Consider the following 21,005-nt stretch of genomic DNA (forward strand, 5'->3'; position numbering starts at 1 on the left):
TCAAATGGGATTCTTAAATACTGTTTAGGTGAGAAAATATTTTTAAGAATTCTACCAGATTGATAGAGAATCTTAAAAATTATTTTCAATATTTAACTTAAAATTTGAAACCATTAGACTCAAGACCATATGATAAATTCAAAATAATATGGTACCACAATTCGGATAGGCATGTGGGGGTGCTATAACCTTCCTTATATGTAACCGACTCCCGAACCTTATTCTGATTAGTAGACTCGAACCTATTCTTTTAAGAATCCTTAGTCAAGCTTAAGAGCTCCTTAAAGAGGATAGATTCCTTAAGTAGCCAATCACACCTAAATAAAAAAGATTGGTGGTGACTTCATTCATTTGATAAATCTAGCTATAGATTTTTATATCTATATGTTATGATAGTTTGATGACTCTACTGGGGATGCTAGAGAGTCAAGCCATAATTTTTGAATTTATCCTATCCTTTAGTCTAATGGTTTTAAATTGTAATTATTTATTTACTAACGTTTTCCCTTTTTGTCTTGTATTTTATTTTTGGGGCATGAAACCTATATGTTCCTTCACACACTATCACATGCATTTACATTACATGAGCTCTGTACTCGAGCTTCGTCTCTCTTAGAAGGAAGTAAAGTACCTACGCTTTCGTAAGATGATAATTTTCATAATGACTAGCGAGATACTTTCACTCAATATGAATCATTTCTGATAGTAGCATGTGATGGGTGAAGATTGGACTATTTTACTAGTCTATGATAAACCATGATGTAAGAAACAATTTAAGAACCTTTAGTGGTCAAAATCACCTAACCCAGCATATATTGTATACTTAAAAGGCCAACCTTAAGATAGAGCCCTTTTTACCCATTGATAGACCTAACTCAAAATTATGACACGAGAAGGAACAGTTTACGATCTAACTATTTTGTTTGTTTGACTTTGTGTATTTGCATACATCATTGTCATAAGTAACATCTTGTATCTGTATCACTTTCATTTCATTAATGAAATTAACCATTTTTGTTTAACTTTGTCATGCATCATTTTCATTGTCATATGTAACATTATATATCTGCATCATCTTTATTTCATCCCTAGAAAGGTACATGTCATGCATCAACATATCAAGCATAAAATATAGCATAACATTTCTGATCATAATTGTGATACTCAAGGTTCAAGGATAGCTCTATCAAGCAAGAACCTAACTCATCGATACAACACAAAGGCCAAAGTTAGACAAATGGAACAAAAAAATTCCAACTGTCTTGACATGATAGAGAAGGCTTAGAGAAGCTTGAAAATGAGTTGAGTAAGATTCTGGATGCTCTCAACAAGCTAAATAAGAAAAAAAATATAGAAAAGAATACCAATCAACAGGATCATCCATCACAAGAAGTGACTGAATCTTATATCCATCTGATTTTGATCCACCTCAAGCCCAGTCTACACAAGAGGTTCCATCACAACAATTCACATATCCTACATATCTTGAAATGCTATAAGCCTCTAATCGAGGGCATTACCACAGCTATGTGAATCATGTCTTTACTGAAAAGGTAGTAAAATCGATTCAAGTTCCTAATATGGATGAACTGAAAGAAAAAGAGAAAGAAAAGCCAACAGTGGTTGAATCCCAAAAAAACTTGAATATTAGCATGCTAGAACAAATGTTACGGGCTGTAAAGAGGATTGGTTTTTATGGTTCTGTCGATTCTGTTGGACTCTATTTAGTCTTGAATGTGGTTATCCCTTCGAAGTTCAAGGTGCCAGAGTTCAAAAAGTATGATGGTATAAAATATTCAAAAATTCACATTACTATGTACTGTAGAAAAATGGTTACCTATACCCATAATGAAAAGCTCTTAATGCACGTCTTTCAAGATAACCTTATTGGCTCTGTTGCTAGGTGGTATGTCTAGCTAGATAGAAATCGTATTCATTCTTAGAGTGATACGACCCATGACTTCATCAGTCAATACCGACATATCATAGACTTAGCTTTTGATCACTTTTTTTTACAAAATATAAAAAAAAAAGATAACTGAATCATTCAAATAATACATCCAGAGGTGAAGGGACATGACAACTCAAGTGTAACCTCTTTTTATTGAAAAGAATACCACTGTATTATTTGTTAGCACTTTAAAATCTCTTTATTATGAAAAAATGATAGAAAATGCCATAAAGAACTTCGTCGACATGATGATCTCTGGTGAAATCATTGAGAATACCATTAAAAATGGTAAGTTAAAAAGAGGTGAAACCAAGAAAACATCAGAGAAAAAAAAATTGAATCTCGAGCTGTGGGCTTTGATAGACAGTTCAGGGGATACCAACCTTATCCACAGGGTTACTCTTCATACTATCCTGCTGTGAACAATATCTCATCCTATTCATACTAGTTAGCTTCACAACCAGCTTACCCATTAACATACCAGTTTGCTTTTAGTCATTAAGCTCTCATATATAGCCTTAATATTCAACTTCTCACAAGGCCCCAGGCTCATCTTGCTAATCTAACAAGTGATTTACGATAACAATAAATTACCCAAGAAAAATTTATATTCAATCTAATCCCCATGACTTATACGGAGTTATATCAAGAGTTTTATAACAACCACTTGATTGCTCCCAATCGTGTGGAGCCACCTAAGCCACCCTATCCTAAGTGGTATGATCCTACAGCTTATTGTGACTATCACTATGAAATTACTGGCCATTTTACTAAAAATTACATTGTTTTAAAACATAAGATGTAACGATTGATCAAGGATGGAATGATAAGTTTCGATTAAAGAGGAGCAACAATACCTAATGTTAGTGGCAATCCATTGCCTAATCACAATGTCAATGTTCTGAGTGAGAATCAAGAACACATTGATCCAAAAAGGCCTAAAAAATTGTAATGAATCAGGGGGCAAGATATGAATAAAACTTCTCCACCCGATTACACAAGAGCATAATTTTAGAAAATAAAGATAAGGTCAGTTGAAAGTTTCTTGTCATTTTAGAATTTCTTTTAGAGTAATGTTAGAATTTCTTTTAGGCAATAGGATTTCATTTGTTATCATTTTAATAAAAAGGCAAGTTAATACATTTCATTATATTTTTTTCTCTTTCATTCAATCACTGGTATATTCTTTGTTACCTTTCAAAAATTTTCATTCCCATTCTCAAATTCCAAACGATGAATGTTTAGACAAGAATAACAATAATTTTGAAATTTAATTTTGAGAACTCATTCACATTGATCTGATAAGATTATTTGAAAAAAATAAGCTAATATAAAATTAGTATGTCTTGAAGATATGTAGTCATTCATAAAGATCCATGAGCTTATTTTGGTTCAATAGATGAAGTTCAAGGAAAGCATTTACATTTGAAATGAAAAATGGCCATTTTTCTTTTACCATTCGAAAACCATTCATTGCTACTTTTTTGAGCCTATTGTAACTTTTTTTCTAAAGAACCTTGACCAAGGATCACCTTCCACATTGATGGATATTTTGTTAAAAGAAAAAAGGGTAAAAGATCGTAAAAGGCTTCAAAGAAAGAAAGCAAAACAAAATGAAGGAAAGAGAGAAAATAAATACATGTCATACATGATTTGGGGTAAAAGAATGAGAATCTTTTTGTGAGGAATCAGATGAAAAAGGAAAAAGTAGTGAAATAAAGTGGAAAGGGGTAAAACGCCAAGTTGTTTCAAATTATGAGAAGTGATCATTTGGTTTTAAACCCTTTAAACACATTTTTTGAGCCTATTTTATCAATTTCTTTCATGACCCCTTTACCATGGCTTGTATTACAACCTTTAAAAGTTTATTTGGATCAAATGTGAGTGCTCAAATTGAATGATCATATGTTGGACTAAGGTATGCTCGTGATGGAATGACAGAGTCATGCTTTGTTGCTTTAAAAATTGATGTGGAAGAGATATCAATAATGGGTGAAAGAATGAAAGAAAGAAAAAAAAGAAAGAAAAAGATAAAAAAAGATAAAAAAGATAAAAATAAAAATAAGAAAAGAAAGACTCAAATTAAAAACCCGAAAAGGTGATTTACGTAAAAAATCTCTGAGTTAAGAGTTGGATAAACATTTCACATAGATGAGAGATCAAGACATCTGAAGATCCCTCAAAGCTGGGGCAAAGATCAAATAAGCTCAAAGTTAGTAGAATGAGTTTTTTAAAAAAAATCCTAGATTAATATTTAGAATTGCTTGAATATTCATTGTTTGAATATCTCATTCATCCCAATGACATACATCCAACTTGTTTCTCTCTCCACTTGTTTCTCATTAATTACTTTTCTCCCAATTCACCTTATGTTTCTTTATTATTGCATCCTCAAAATAAATCAAAAAAATGTATGAGTGCATTATATTTATCATAATTTGAAGATGATGAATGAATGACAATGTACATAAAAGAGTCTTATATTCTTTTAAAAAAAAATCCAAGATGATAGGTGATAACAAAATGAAGAAGTGGTAAAAACCTAAAAAAGATTATTTGAAAGGACATATGATGTGACCAAATAGGGAATATGATAATGGATTGGTCGATAAAATAAAGAGGGGTAAATCTTGAAAAGTGTTATAACCAAGTGATGAAGATGGGGATGTGTTGATTGACATAACTTGTGAGTTATGATTGAGTGATGAAAATGATATGGGACAATGGATAAAACTAGTACTGAGAAGCCTATGAACGATGATCAAGCGATGAAAGATGAAATTTATACTAAGAAGCTTATGAGCGATGATCAAGTGATAAAAGACAGAACTTATTTTGAGACGGCTAGTGTTAAGAAGCTCAAAATGATGGAGTCTTGAGAGCCATATTACCACAGTTATTTAAGATTTCATGACATTATTGACGTTTGCATTACATGCATCATGTAAGCATCATTGTTTAAATATACATGCATATAATTTGATGAATTAAAACTTTATTTGGACATGCATGGCATTATGAGAATCTAGGTTATTGCATTTGCATCTTTGATCATGACATTCATTCATGCAAAATTTTGGGTCACCTAAAAAGAAATTGTGAACTTTTTAATGAAAATCTTTGAATTTCGAATGAGAGTCTTTAAATTTCAAAGGAAAATCTTCGAGTTTCAAATTGAGAATATTTGAGGTGTGAAATACTAAAGTTTGTTGAATGTAAATCTTCGAACTAAAATGAAAGTTTTGAACTTTTGGATGTGAATCTCCAAAATTCAAACAAAAAGCTTTGAACTCAACTTTTGGATGCAAATTTCTAAAATTTTGAGTGAGAACCTTTGAACTTAGAAGTGAAACTCTAAGTTTTATTGCATGTGAGCCTTTGAACTCGAATAAAAAACTTTGGACTTTTGGATGTGAATCTCCAAAATTCAAATGAGACTCTTTGAATATGGATGCGAGTCTTATAATTTACAAATGCGAATTTTAAGATCTTGCGAAATTGAATTCTTGTGAAATTGAAATTTTGAGAATTAAATTTCACTGAATTCTTGTGAAGCTGAAAGGTTCTTACGAATCTGAACCTTTGACTTTTGAACTTAAATTGTGAATCTTTGAGTTTTCAATCAGACATGATCTATGACTCGTCTGGTCGTGATTGTCAATGAGCCATTTATTTTTCTAAAGTTCTGTTACCTCTATTCAAATGAGCCATTTATTTTTTCAAAGTTCTGTTGTCTCTATTCAGAGGAGCCATTTATTTTTTCAAAGTTCTATTGCCTCTATTGACAAGAGCCATTTATTTTTTTCAAAGTTTTGTTGCCTCTATTCAGAGGAGCCATTTATTTTTTCAAAGTTTTGTTGCCTCTATTTAGAGGAGCCATTTTATTTTTCCAAAGTACTATTACCTCTATTCATATGAGCCATTTATTTTTTCAAAGTTCTGTTATCTCTATTCAGATGAGCCATTTATCTTTCTAAAATTATGTTGTCTCTATTTAAAGGAGTAATTTATTTTTTCAAAAGTGTTGTTGTCTCTATTCAAGGGAGTCATTTATTTTTTCAAAGTCGTGTTACCTCTATTCAAAAGAGCCATTTATTTTTTCAAAGTTTTGTTGCCTCTATTCAGAAAAGCCATTTATTTTTTCAAAGTTGTTTTGCCTTTGTTTAGAGGAAATTTGTTTACTAAAAAAAGAAGAAAAAAAAATAAGAAAGTGTTGAGTTAAGTCTTGAATGGGTGTCTACGTCTTTGTACAATTCATGTTTCACAAAAAATGTGCAAAGAGGGATAACTATAGATATCCTAATTTGTCCGGGCCCATGCCCATTGGGTTCAACAGGAGTTGGGCTTAAGCCCATTAGGCTTAGCTTAGATCTGGTCCAAAAAGGGCAGATTGGCCCAATTTCTTTATTTTTATTATTTTGAATTCTATTTTATTTATTTATTTATTTATTTATAAGATATAATAATTAGAAAACAAAAAAAGGGTAAAAAAATAAAAAATTTTGTCATGAATTTAGAAAGGTTGGCAGGTTTGGAATTGGATTAAAATACTATTTCTGAATCCCAATAAAAAAAGGAATCAAAATTGATTAGTAATTCCTCTGATCAATGCCTATAAATATAGGCTTGGAATGAAACAGAACAGAAAGGAGAGACACATTCGAAAATAGAGAGGAAAGAAGAAAACAGAAGCAAAAAAAGGGCTTTGAGGTGTTAGTAGCAATCATAGAATTTTTAGGAATTTTTTTGAATTTTTAGGTTTTTTTTTTGGAAAATTTTTGGAAAATTCCAGAATTTGATCAATTTTTTGATGAAATTTTCAGCCAACTTAGAATTTTTTGACGACGATTTCTAGTTTTTGGTGTATTTTTTTAGATTTCGATAAAACATTCAATCGAAATTTGAGTTCTTTTAGAGACAGAGGAAAAAAAAAAGAGAGAGAGAATGAGGAAGAGGCATTTGCTAAAAAAATTGAGTTTCGACCTTATATACCAGCATAAAACGACATTGTTTTGGGTGTTAGTAAATCCCTAGGATTTATGCGTTTCTCCTTGGGTCGACTTGACCCAATCGCAACCCGCGTCTGACCAGCGTGCCAGCTTTTTCCTGGAGTCGAATCGAGCCGTGCACTCGCAAATCATGTTTTTTGAGCCATTTTTCTTCCTAAAGCCGAGTCACTCTCAGTCGCAAGCCGAGCCATTTCCTTTTTTTGGTATTTTTAATTTTACTTTTTTAAAAAAAAAATTATGTGTTAGTTTATTTTATGAGTATTTTTGCATAAAAAATAAATAAAAATAATAAAAATAAAAATTTTGAGAATAAATATTAATTATCACATCTAGATAAAAAAGATTGGTGGCGACTCTAATAATTTGTTAAATCTAGCTATAGATTTTTGGATCTATATGTTATGACAGTTTGACGACTCCACTGAAGATACTAGAGAGTGAAGCCATAATTTTTGAATTTATCCTATCCTTTAGTCTAATGGTTTTAAATTGTAATTATTTGTTTAATAACATTTTCCCTTTTTGTCTTGTATTTTATTTTTGGGGAATGAAACCTATATGTTCCTTCACACACTATCACATGCATTTACATTACTTGAGCTCTGTACTCAGGCTCGTCCTTCTTAGAAGGGAGTAAAGTACCTATGCTTTCCTAAAAAATCTATTAAAATCAATTATTAAAAAAATATGTAAAATTTTTTTTTGTGTAGCTTGATCACTCTCCTAAAATTATTATTTTTATAAGATTTAAAAATTATATAAAATCTAATAAAAATATATAATTTTATTCGATTCAATTTCTTTTGATTTTTGATTTTTTATTCTAAATTAAATTTTATACTAATATATATATTTAATATCTGAATTTAATCTAAACTAAATAAAAAATATTTAAATCAATCAAATATTATAATTTTATATTAATTTTTTATTTTTTCAATGTTTTCTTTTTTTATCACTCGTACTAAACATTCAAGTTCAACAACCATCAGTTAAACCTCCGACACATGATTCTGATGTTGCAAGCTGCGATGAATAGGCATTGGTCATGGGTTAAGCCCAAATTAAATTAATAAATATTTCCATACTTGGGGTCTAAGTTTCAACCTGATTGAGAGCAGGAAGCCCAAAGGCTAGATTTTTCATTTAAATTTAATAAATGTATATATTTTTTCTATACTATGTTTGCATATTATTCAAAAAGAAAATGCTACAATGTTTGCATAGTATTTACATAATATATGATTTATTGGGCAACGAATAAATATTGGATTTGCTGGATTCAAATATTGGATAGACAAGACATTTGTTTTGCTGAAACTTAATGTTGCAATGGAATTCTGAGAGTTCATTATGATGAGTTTCTTGAATCTCATGTCTAAGGATGATGAAAGATAGAACGAAAGTAGATTAATTTTCTTCAATATTATTGTGCAAGTTTTGAAAGAATTACTGTGATTTATGTGTTGTGAATTCATATGTGCAGTCAAAGGCACCGTAAGTTGAAAATTTGTGATATGGACCATGTTTACATATTTGAGGGAACTGAGAAGTTGATGTCGAGAATGTTAATTGATTCGAGCTCGCATTTGTCGAAATACTAATCAAAGATTGAATCGTTTGGTTGGGAGTACTTTCCATGGTCAAGTCAGGCGAATTTGCTGTCAATGTAAAATACATATTTTGATAAAATTACAAGATATGGTAGCCCTTGTACTGCACCCTATGGCAGTATCCTCGGCCATGGCACTGCCAGTATTTCTGAGAACGCTCGGTTCTCCTATTTTCCATAGAATAATTTGTAGATTTCAGTACCAGCACCATCAGCGGAGATATACGGGGTTTATTTTGAGATCAGGCAAGCCTTTTAGAAGACGTTCGGAAAATTTTGTAGTTAGGAAGCACTTGTTATAATATCAAAAGGGTGAATGAAGCATGGGGAGACCACCAACTCTATCCAAAGATTACAACCCAATAAAAAACAGATCCAAGGCTTTCTACAAAGAATGTAGTCCTCTTGCAACAAGTAATCAACAATCTATGCCTGGCAGAGTTAGTCTTCAAATTCTACACGTAAAGGATAGACCTGCATTTGTCAGGGATTCCAAATTCTCAACTGCAGGCTGAAGCTCAGCAACTTCGGCACTGCCACCCCCTAGGAAAGCTCCAACCACCTTTCCGTCTTTAATTCAGTAAGATCCAAACTTTGGCTTTGGCGATTATAGGTTGTTGTCTCCCAAAAGCACAGTGTCCCCAACATTTTCGCCGTAGAACTGCCATGCTAGATCAATTGAACGAGAATAGAAGCATGGAAGGTAGTCACATTCAACAACTGATTCCCCCTTCTCACTTGCCTTGATGGCCTGAAAAAATGCCACAATGTTTTAACAGTTATGCATAACTGAGAAGACTCAAAACTGTATCTTACTTAAAGGTTGCAAAGATAGATTCTTGTGTTGGAAAGTAACATTTAGATTCTTGTGTTGGAAAGCAACATTTAGCCAATAATTGAGTATGAAGATCAAGTCCATAAATATACACATAGATGAACCAAGTGAGGTAACAAACCTATAGTGCCTTGTCGGCTGAATTCCGGGCATGGTCAACCTGTTCAACACTTCTCAAGTCATTGTATCACTTCATAAGAAAAGTAGCTACATCACCCACAGCATATACATTGGGAACACTTGTTTTGAAAAAAGCATCAGTCTGCATTCAAACAATTTGTGTTTTCCAATTACATGCAGATCTTACTTAGGATTTATGCTTAGGAATTTCAAGGCGACATTTATAGATGAAAAGGCATTTGAGATCGTGGCACTGATCAAACCAACCTTTATTCCGCCCTTCTTCTCTTCAACCTGCCCTTTAAATAATGTTGTGAGAGGTCTTCCACCAACACCAACAACAACAATGTCCGCTTCCAGCACTCTGCCACCTTAAGTTTAACTTCCTTCACCTGAACAGTGGCCAAAAGTATCACCCATAAAAAATGATCAAAGCATCAAGCCCTCTGAAAGATGGCCGTTAACATCTCCATTTGAGTCAGAGGTGAATCCAACTGCAACTGTTCCCTTAATCATTTTGATCCCTTTATTAGCATAATGACCCTCATAGAAAGCAGCAACGCCAGGGGTGAAAAGCCGGTGCACTACAAGAACAATCTTCTTTTCAAAAAAACAAAGAATCAACCAGAAATCATATATAGTTTATTTATTACATGTGCTGACACCATATTTCAACAGTATATTGGAAGGCCAACAGAAGGCTTCTACTTACTGCACCATGGTCGGTGCTGACGTCGAAATTGTTAATTTTCATCTCAGGGTCAAGCTCAAGACCAATATAGCCTCCTCCAACGATAACAGCCTTCCCATTCTTCTTTGCCTTGATCGCTTCTACCAACTTGTCAGCATCATCAATTTCTCTTAAGTAGAAGATGTTTTTGGCATCAGCTCCTTGCACTCCAAAATCTGTCAACCTTATAAACTGCAAGAATAACGAGTTAAACTATGCACAGCAGGCAAAACAAGGAATGGTTTAGGTTGAGATCCCTAGAAACCGTGACTCATTGTGGAACCAGCTGAGATGATCAAAATTTCATACTTGAATGTTTCTCTTGCTGCGCTTAATAGAGTCTTGGCAGGAAAATCTGATTTCACCATTTCTGTGCTAAGGATCAATTCTATCCCTGCATGGATCAGAACACGAGAAGTTTATCAAATGAGGCAATCTCCAAATTCTAAGTCAGAGATTGAATAAACAATAAATATTAGCTTCAATTCCCTTTTGGCAGATCCATTTTTCTATTATTTCGGCAATTCTCAAATTTCACATGAAATAAATTCGGGCAGACATATTTGCCAACCTTTTTCCTTGTACCACTCAGGAAGCAATCTCTCTCCGCCACTGCCAACGGAGACATGGAAATCAGGAAGTCTTGCAGCTCCTGCAAAGAACAAATCACCGAATTGATCCATGAAACAAAACAATCGGATGGCCAACAGAACGGTGTAGCAATTAAAAGCATAGTTATAATTGCATTTATACGAGTTTAGAATTTATTTCAATTTATCAAATAGGTACAATTAAGCACACTAGGTTACCCTCAGGGAAGAAATATCCCTTACTCAGAGCGGGACGTTCATATGGAGCCACCTATGCATAAGAAAGCAAAAGTCATGTAATATGCAATATAAATTTATCCGTTCATGGGATCAATAAATGACAACAGCAGCAGTTACGATTAGTGCTGTAGTGTAAATGCCACTGGTGCTGGCCTCTATTACAGTAGAATAGAACTTGGACAACATCAGACATATTGTAAGAGGAGCATCCAGAGGAAGGAGTCCCTTGAACATAGCAGAATGAGAGATTTTCAAAAGCTAACCTGTGTATCGGGTAATGAAATTATGTGATAGAATCAAACAAAGGGCTTGTATTTGATGAAATAGAATATGCTGACAGTGATCTAAAATATAAAATGCAAGCAAAATGGATAACTGCAACATAATAGAATGGCTAATCTTCTTCTAATGCAATGATAGTGAAAGTTTTATTAAATACAGTAAAAAGCATCCCCCTACTAGGAAATGATGCCCAGTTCACCTGTCTGCACCCCCTGCTCGGCAAACTCCCCTCCTGCATATCCCTATAATCAGAAGAGGAAACTTTCAGGCAAAGAAAGTAAAGATATCAATCAAAAGTAAATACAACATAACCCTATAAACAGTCTGACAACTACATAAAAATGAAAGAAACTCCAATTTCTCACATTACTGCGTTCTAAGTAATGCAAAATAAAATCAAACCACCTTTGCAACTCACACAGACACTCTACATGATTAGAACTGCATAAGATGCATTACATTATGTAACAACATGCTTGGTTGCTTCAATATGAATCCATTTTCACAAAACATTTTAGCAGTGAAGACAATTTCTGCTCTTTCTTTTGCTCAGCGACTTCTCCTTCTTCCTTTTCTGTAATTAACCGATTTTTGTAGTGTGGATTGGTCAGACATATTTATAGGGAGGCCAGCCTCCTTCTTGGCTGACCTTTGGATGTCAACATGATTTTGCCACCTGGTATAAACATTGCCGTTCATCACTGCTGACTGTGCATCTTCCCTGACTAATTTTTCAGAAAATTAAGGATTTTGGAAGGACAGTTAAAGTTGATGTCATTGATGATGTGGCAACGATGATGTAATGATTTTCATACACTTTAATGAGTTCGTACGATCAGTACCATGATACCATCACATCAATCAAAAGAATGAAAGTTAATTATTAAAAAAATAAAAAGAGAGTCACGGAAGTTTGACTCTATTATAGAACGAAAAATTATTATTTAGGATAAAATTGAATCAAATATTACATAATATTATAAAATTTTATTTAAATTTGAATATATCTTTTATATAATTTGATTAAAATTGAATTTTTTGATTCGATTCATTTTATTAATTATTGAAATTTAAATTTTTTTTGTTTTTATTATTTATTTTAATATAAAATTTTAATTTATTTAAATAAATTTTGATATAAAATTAGGCGAAAAGATCAATCAAAATATTTTAATTTTATATAATTTTTTTAACTATTGATTTCATAGATATAAGGAAGAGATTACATTATTTTTTATTTTTTTATTTTAATAATAATTTATTAAAATGAATAATTAAAAAAATGTATAAAACTTCTTTTGTATAATTTGATCATTGCCCTAAAATTATTATTTTTATAAAATTTAAAAAATATATATAAATTAACAAAAATATATAATTTTATTTAATTCAAAATTTTTTTTGTTTTTATTTAAAATTTGATATAATATTTAATATCCGAATTTAATTCAAACCAAATGAAAAAAAAAAACTTCAACCAAACCAAACACTATAATTTTAAATTAATTTTTAATTTTTTCCCATTCTTTTCTTGCCTCCATTACTCAACATTCAAGTTCAATGACCTTCAGTTAAACCTTCGACGCATGATTCTCAAGTGGTGAACTGCGATGGAATAGGCCTTGGTCGTGGGTTTAAGCCCAAATTAAAACAACACGTATTTTTATATTTTTGGTCAAGCTTTAATCCGGTTGAGAGTAGCAAGCCCAAGGACAAGATTTTTCATTTAAATTTAATAAATGTTCATATTTTCTCTATAGCATGTTTGCATATACTTCAAAAAGAAAATACTACAACGTTTGCATAGTATTCACATAACATAAGATTCATTGGGCAACAAATGAAAGTACAAATGAGTGTCCAATACAATTTGAATGTCGATCGCAACTCAATGGGATCGATTATTTAATTGCATTCAAATATTAATGAGATCAATATAAGTAGCTAACATTTGGTGCTATTATTTGATGTTACTATAGGCCATGAACATATATATATAAATCTTCTCAAAAGGAAAGCAACTTATATTAAATCCAAACAAAAATTGTAATGAGATTTGTTTCCAAATAAACTTTACCATGCAGCTCCATATGAATATTTATAGACTACTATTATCACACCCATTCACTCCACTTCAAAACAGCCCTTCGTTCATCATGAAAGGTTTCATATATATTTTACTTCTTTCGGTCCTTCTCCTTGGCAAATTTGGTGAATCGATTCTGCTCTTTCACTTTTTTTTTTGTTTAATTACACTATATTTTACTGTGATTTATTTATTTTAATAAATAATAATTAATTTTATACTTTATTGTAATTCGCTTTTCAGGAAGTGAACCAATGATGGCAGAGGCAAAAACTTGCCATATATTTTTGGAGGATATGCCAGGGTGCAAGGTTGACGACTGCACTGCTGACTGTTCCAATAACTATGGACCTTTGGCTTTAGGGAGATGTGTTAATAATTTTGAATGTCACTGCGATTACCGCTGTTAATAATTTCACTTTTTTTTTTACTCCATCAAGGAATAAATAAAAGAAATAAATGGAGCTAAGTTAAGTATTTTATGAATTATTATATTCTTTTCTCTTTTTTTTTTTTTACATTTTTTCGTTGTGTGAGGATTGAATATTGGCATATGGGAAAATCATTTCATACAATGTCGGTAAAATTTTTTAATTTTATTAATGGATTATCTCATCCTATTAAGATATATTTAAAAACATTAAATTAATATAATAAATAAAATTGCATGCGATAATTTTTTTATTTTTATTTATAAAATTTAAAAATTTTATTAACAACGAACAAAACAATTATCCATTTACATTTTCCTTATATCAAATTCCAAAATGATACTAAAATTTATTGAATTCTTGAAACATTGTTTGAAATTACAGAGTCAATTAAAAACGAAAAGGAGAAAACAGTAAGGATATTTCTTGCATGAATAATAGAAGGTATCATTGAAAAAGGATATCAAACGAGGTGATGTGTCTAAAAAAATGAACCAATGTGTTGTAAAGTAAGGGCATTGTTGCACATTTTTATTTTTAATTTCTGCTTGTTTGCTTTAAAGTTTTTATTTAAAATTTTTAATCTTGTATTTTTCATGCACCTACCGGGCATAAAAGGATAACATTAGCAATAGCATATCTAGATTTGAAGATTTATGTATTTATTTCATGTAAAATATTAAAATTTATATATTTATATCGTATTTATACAAAAATTACATATTATAATTTATATCAATGCAAAAACATTAAATATTTTTTTTTATTTTGTTAAACTCATATATAATTATTATTAAAATCTTTAATCGTATTACCTTCATGTTACTTTTTCATATCGTATTCATTTCATGTTGACATATTGTTTTAATTTCTTTTTTTTAATAATAGTCTCATTTATTTTTTTTCTATAAAAATGAGATATTAAAATTGACTATCAAGCTTAGGTTATTTATTTAGAAAATGAGATGAAAATAATAAAGGTTTGTTCATAAAAAATGGTTAATTTAAATTTAAAAAAAGATATATTCTTATTCATCAATACTACTGGCTCTGACATTATTTTTCAATCAATTATTGAAGGGCAATTCCTTATATTTACAACATATATATCCTTAGTCATGGTTAGCACTTACCATCCAATTTTTTTACTATCAAAGTTAAAATTTGATTATTTTCATAATTAATAACAAAACATTATTATAGCAATATTATTGCATAAAATGCAATAATTGATAAATTTTTGTCAATTCAATAATTAGTTAATTCGATGATTTTTAATGTATCAGTTGAAAACATTACTCAATATAGTAACTTTAGAAATACATTTAAAGCACTCGATTATAGTTTTTTTTCCCTTAAATATTATTATATAATAATAACTGTTTAATAATTAAAATGTTTTGGTTCCAACTAAGCATTTGAATTAAAATAAAAAAAATAAAGAGTTGTGAGTCTTATTACATGTACCTACACATTCATGTGCGTACGTAAACACCAACAAATTTATATATGTATTTATATACATTAATACGTACATATAAACATGTATTAAAAAAAAGCTATGGTTTACGAGCTAGGGTTGCTGCAGCAGCAAATGAAAAAATGGCTTTTTTGGTTTTAGTCTTTGGCTTTTGAAAAATCTTTGACAATCTTAATAAAGAAATTTATTGCGATTGAAGAAATGGTTTAATTTTGCTGACAATGATCCATAGCCATTCCACATTAATTTGCCTTGTTGCCTTTTGCTCATATCGATCTTACTCACAACTTGTTTAGTTGGTAGAAAATTAAAATAAATAATTAAATGATTAATTTATCAATAGTTGTTTAAGATTGTCAAAATTAAGGGTTTATGCTTTTTCTACCAAGTTCCTCATTAATACTTAAAACCTAATAATCTTTAATATAATTTAACTTTAACCTTGTCTCTATTTTTTTAATGTTTTATGTTGTAGTTTTTTTTTAATATTTTGTTAGTATAATTTTTTTAATTTCATAGGAGAAATTTAGGGATTAATATATATTTATTTTTTTAATTTTTAATATATTTTAAAAAAGTATATATCATCTTACTAAACTCATTTATGTAATTTAAAATTTTCATTGATAATAAATGAAATAAATTTTTTGATATTAGTTTTACATTTTAGTATTTGATTTAATTTTAAATATAAGCATTTCCACTCAAAAGTTAAATTTAAAATTTTTTTATAAAACAATATCATTTTCTTTAATTTAAAATGACTATTGTTTGAATCGAAATTTTTAAGCTTACAACTGATAATTTAACTTTACCAAAAAAAATGAATTTTAAATTATTCTAACTAGTTAAAACAAATAACAAGATGAATTAATTTGAACTCATATAAAACTAAAATACACCAAAACCTTGAATTATTCAAAATTAAAAAAAAAAAAGAAGTTTATAAAATGTCTAGTGTCGTATAAGTAATACAACTCATTGATTGCGACCATTGTTTTGTTTCATTTTGTTTCGATATTTTCGTTTGCTATTTTTATTTTCTTTTAGCGCTTTCGATGAAAATGAAACTTCCATTAAAAAAACATTCACATTTTCTTTTGTTTGTTTTTTTATTTCATCAATGAATGTAATTTACATTCTATTATGTAAAGCTTCTTTTATCTGAGGTCAAGGGAAAAGATATAACAGAGCATATTGCATCTGGAAGGGAGAAGCTTGCCTCGGTACCATCTGGTGGTGGTGTTGCTGTTGCAGCTGCTGCACCTGGAGCCGCTGCTGCTGCTGCTGCTCCAGCTGCAGCTAAGACCAAGAAGGAAGAGAAAGTTGAAGAGAAAGAGGAATCAGATGATGTAATAACTCGAAACCTTATTTTTTTTCTTAATTTATGATTATCTAAAGTTTTGTTGCAATCTTGGTTTTGTGCATTTAGTACTATCACAGATATATTTCTTCTAATTAACTTCTGTTTTATTCAATTTGTTGCAGGATAGGAGCTTCAGTCTCTTCGATTAAAATGTTGATTGGATTCTGCAGAAATTTTCTTTTTCAGTTCAAGCCTGACTTAGATTTGAAGTTTTGTTATCCCGGAGGATGTAGTCTTTTTTTTTTTTTTTCCTGGATTCAAATATTGGATAGACAAGACATAAAATGCTGACAGTGATCTAAAATATAAAATGCAAGCAAAATGGATAACTGCAACATAATAGAATGGCTAATCTTCTTCTAATGCAATGATAGTGAAAGTTTTATTAAATACAGTAAAAAGCATCCCCCTACTAGGAAATGATGCCCAGTTCACCTGTCTGCACCCCCTGCTCGGCAAACTCCCCTCCTGCATATCCCTATAATCAGAAGAGGAAACTTTCAGGCAAAGAAAGTAAAGATATCAATCAAAAGTAAATACAACACAACCCTATAAACAGTCTGACAACTACATAAAAATGAAAGAAACTCCAATTTCTCACATTACTGCGTTCTAAGTAATGCAAAATAAAATCAAACCACCCTTTGCAACTCACACAGACACTCTACATGATTATAACTGCATAAGATGCATTACATTATGTAACAACATGCTTGGTTGCTTCAATATGAATCCATTTTCACAAAACATTTTAGCAGTGAAGACAATTTCTGCTCTTTCTTTTGCTCAGCGACTTCTCCTTCTTCCTTTTCTGTAATTAACCGATTTTTGTACTGTAGATTGGTCAGACATATTTATAGGGAGGCCAGCCTCCTTCTTGGCTGACCTTTGGATGTCAACATGATTTTGCCACTTGGTATAAACATTGCCGTTCATCACTGCTGACCGTGCATCTTCCCTGACTAATTTTTCAGAAAATTAAGGATTTTGGAAGGACAGTTAAAGTTGATGTCATTGATGATGTGGCAACGATGATGTAATGATTTTCATGTACTTTAATGAGTTCGTACGACCGGTACCATGATACCATCACATCAATAAAAAAATTGAAAGTTAATTATTAAAAAAATAAAAAGAGAATCACGAAAGTTTGGCTCTATTATGTAACGAAAAATTATTGTTTCGGATAAAATTGAATCAAAATATTACGTAATATTATAAAATTTTATTTAAATTTGAATATATCTTTTATATAATTTGATTAAAATTGAATTTTTTGATTTGATTCATTTTATTAATTATTGAAATTTAATTTTTTTTTGTTTTTATTATTTATTTTAATATAAAATTTTAATTTATTTAAATAAATTTTGATATAAAATTAGGCGAAAAGATCAACGAAAATATTTTAATTTTATATAATTTTTTTAACTATTGATTTCATAGATATAAGGAAGAGATTACATTATTTTTTTTATTTTAATAATAATTTATTAAAATCAGTAATTAAAAAATTGTATAAAACTTCTTTTGTATAATTTGATCATTCCCCTAAAATTATTATTTTTATAAAATTTAAAAAATATATAAAAATTAACAAAAATATATAATTTTATTTGATTCAAAATTTTTTTTTGTTTTTTATTTTTTTATTTAAAATTTGATATAATATTTAATATCTGAATTTAATTCAAACCAAATGAAAAAAAAAACTTCAACCAAACCAAACACTATAATTTTAAATTAATTTTTAATTTTTTCCCATTCTTTTCTTGCTTCCATTACTCAACATTCAAGTTCAACGATCTTCAGTTAAACTTTCGATGCATGATTCTCAAGTGGCGAGCTGCGATGGAATAGGCCTTGGTCGTGGGTTTAAGCCCAAATTAAAACAATACGTATTTTTATATTTTTGGTCAAGCTTTAATCCGGTTGAGAGTAGCAAGCCCAAGGACAAGATTTTTCATTTAAATTTAATAAATATTTATATTTTCTCTATAGCATGTTTGCATATACTTCAAAAAGAAAATACTACAGCGTTTGCATAGTATTCACATAACATAAGATTCATTGGGCAACAAATGAAAGTACAAATGAGTGTCCAATACAATTTGAATGTCGATCGCAACTCAATGGGATCGATTATTTAATTGCATTCAAATATTAATGAGATCAACATAAGTAGCTAACATTTGGTGCTATTATTTGATGTTACTATAGGCAATGAACATATATATATAAATCTTCTCAAAAGGAAAGCAACTTATATTAAATCCAAACAAAAATTGTAATGAGATTTGTTTCCAAATAAACTTTACCATGCAGCTCCATATGAATATTTATAGACTACTATTATCACACCCATTCACTCCACTTCAAAACAGCCCTTCGTTCATCATGAAAGGTTTCATATATATTTTACTTCTTTCGGTCCTTCTCCTTGGAATATTTGGTGAATCGATTTTCCTCTTTCACTTTTTTTTTTAGTTTGATTACACTATGTTTTACTGTGATTTATTTATTTTAATAAATAATAATTAATTTTATACTTTATTGTAATTCGCTTTTCAGGAAGTGAACCAATGATGGCAGAGGCAAAAACTTGCCATATATTTTTGGTGGACATGCCAGGGTGCAAGGTTGACGACTGCACTGCTAACTGTTCCAATAACTATGGACCTTTGGCTTTAGGGAGATGTGTTAATAATTTTGAATGTCACTGTGATTACCCCTGTTAATAATTTCACTTTTTTTTTTTACTCCATCAAGGAATAAATAAAAGAAATAAATGGAGCTAAGTTAAGTATTTTATGAATTATTATATTCTTTTCTTTTTTTTTTTACATTTTTTCGTTGTGTGAGGATTGAATATTGGCATATGGAAAAATCATTTCATACAATATAGGTAAAATTTTTTAATTTTATTAATGGATTATCTTATCCTATTAAGATATATTTAAAAATATTAAATTAATATAATAAATAAAATTGCATGCGATAATTTTTTTATTTTTATTTATAAAATTTAAAAATTTTATTAACAAGGAACAAAACAATTATCCATTTACATTTTCCTTATATCAAATTCCAAAATGATACTAAAATTTATTGAATTCTTGAAACATTGTTTGAAATGAAAGAATCAATTAAAAACGAAAAAGAGAAAAAAGTAAGGATATTTCTTGCATGAATAATAGAAGGTATCATTGAAAAAGGATATCAAACGAGGTGATGTGTCTAAAAAAATGAACCAATGTATTGTAAAGTAAGGGCATTGTTGCACATTTTTATTTTTAATTTCTGCTTGTTTGCTTTAAATTTTTTATTTTAAATTTTTAATCTTGTATTTTTCATGCACCTACCGGGCATAAAAGGATAACATTAGCAATAACATATTTAGATTTGAAGATTTATATATTTATTTCATGTAAAATATTAAAATTTATATATTTATATCGTATTTATACAAAAATTACATATTATAATTTATATCAATGCAAAAACATTAAATTTTTTTTTATTTTGTTAAACTCATTTATAATTATTATTAAAATCTTAAATCGTATTAACTTCATGTTACTTTTTCATATTGTATTCATTTCATGTTGACATATTGTTTTAATTTCTTTTTTTTAATAATAGTCTCATTTATTTTTTTTTCTATAAAAATGAGATATTAAAATTTACTATCAAGTTTAGGTTATTTATTTAGAAAATCAGAAGAAAATAATAAAGGTTTGTTCATAAAAAATGGTTAATTAAAATTTCAAAAAAAATATATTCTTATTCATCAATACTACTGGCTCTGACATTGTTTTTCAATCAATTATTGAAGGGAATATCCTTATATTTACAACATATATATCCTTAGTCATGGTTAGCACTTACCATACAATTTTTTTACTGTCAAAGTTAAAATTTAATTATTTTTATAATTAATAACAAAACATTATTACTGCAATATTATTGCATAAAATGCAATAATTGATAAATTTTTGTCAATTCAATAATTAATTAATTTTATGATTTTTAATGTATCAATTGAAAACATTACTCAATATAGTAACTTTAGAAATACATTTAAAGCACTCGATTATAGTATTTTTCCCTTAAATATTATTATATAATAATAACTGTTTAATAATTAAAATGTTTTGGTTCCAACTAAGCATTTGAATTAAAATAAAAAAAATAAAGAGTTGTGAGTCTTATTACATGTACCTACACATTCATGTACGTACGTAAAAACCAACAAATTTATATATGTATTTAT

The 21,005-nt window shown here is 29.5% G+C and overlaps 1 protein-coding gene and 1 pseudogene across 1 annotated transcript; one reads left to right on the forward strand and one right to left on the reverse strand.

Annotated features, from left to right (window-relative positions):
• Positions 1-9,020: 9,020 nt before the first annotated feature.
• On the reverse strand, positions 9,021-12,068 carry LOC111294904 (monodehydroascorbate reductase 3, cytosolic-like; annotated as a pseudogene).
• Positions 12,069-13,712: 1,644 nt separating this feature from the next.
• Positions 13,713-16,855, forward strand: LOC149515155 (uncharacterized). The gene is made up of 2 exons (XM_089742998.1): positions 13,713-13,826; positions 16,521-16,855. Exons 1-2 carry the CDS (start codon positions 13,713-13,715, stop codon positions 16,755-16,757), a joined length of 351 nt encoding a protein of 116 aa, XP_089599124.1. The 3' UTR covers positions 16,758-16,855.
• Positions 16,856-21,005: the final 4,150 nt, after the last annotated feature.

The sequence above is a fragment of the Durio zibethinus genome, chromosome 14 (genome assembly GCF_047325235.1).
Source record: "Durio zibethinus cultivar Kanyao isolate XHJ-2024 chromosome 14, ASM4732523v1, whole genome shotgun sequence".
In the NCBI taxonomy this organism is placed as follows: domain Eukaryota; kingdom Viridiplantae; phylum Streptophyta; class Magnoliopsida; order Malvales; family Malvaceae; genus Durio; species Durio zibethinus.

What these genes read in the sequence shown, in the direction of transcription:
- LOC149515155 (XM_089742998.1), top strand. Translation starts at nt 13,713, where the DNA reads ATGGCAGAGGCAAAAACTTGCCATATATTTTTGGAGGATATGCCAGGG. An exon ending in CTTTGGCTTTAGGGAGATGT is followed by an intron (nt 13,827 to 16,520) that starts GTTAATAATTTT and finishes TATTATGTAAAG; the next exon opens with CTTCTTTTATCTGAGGTCAA.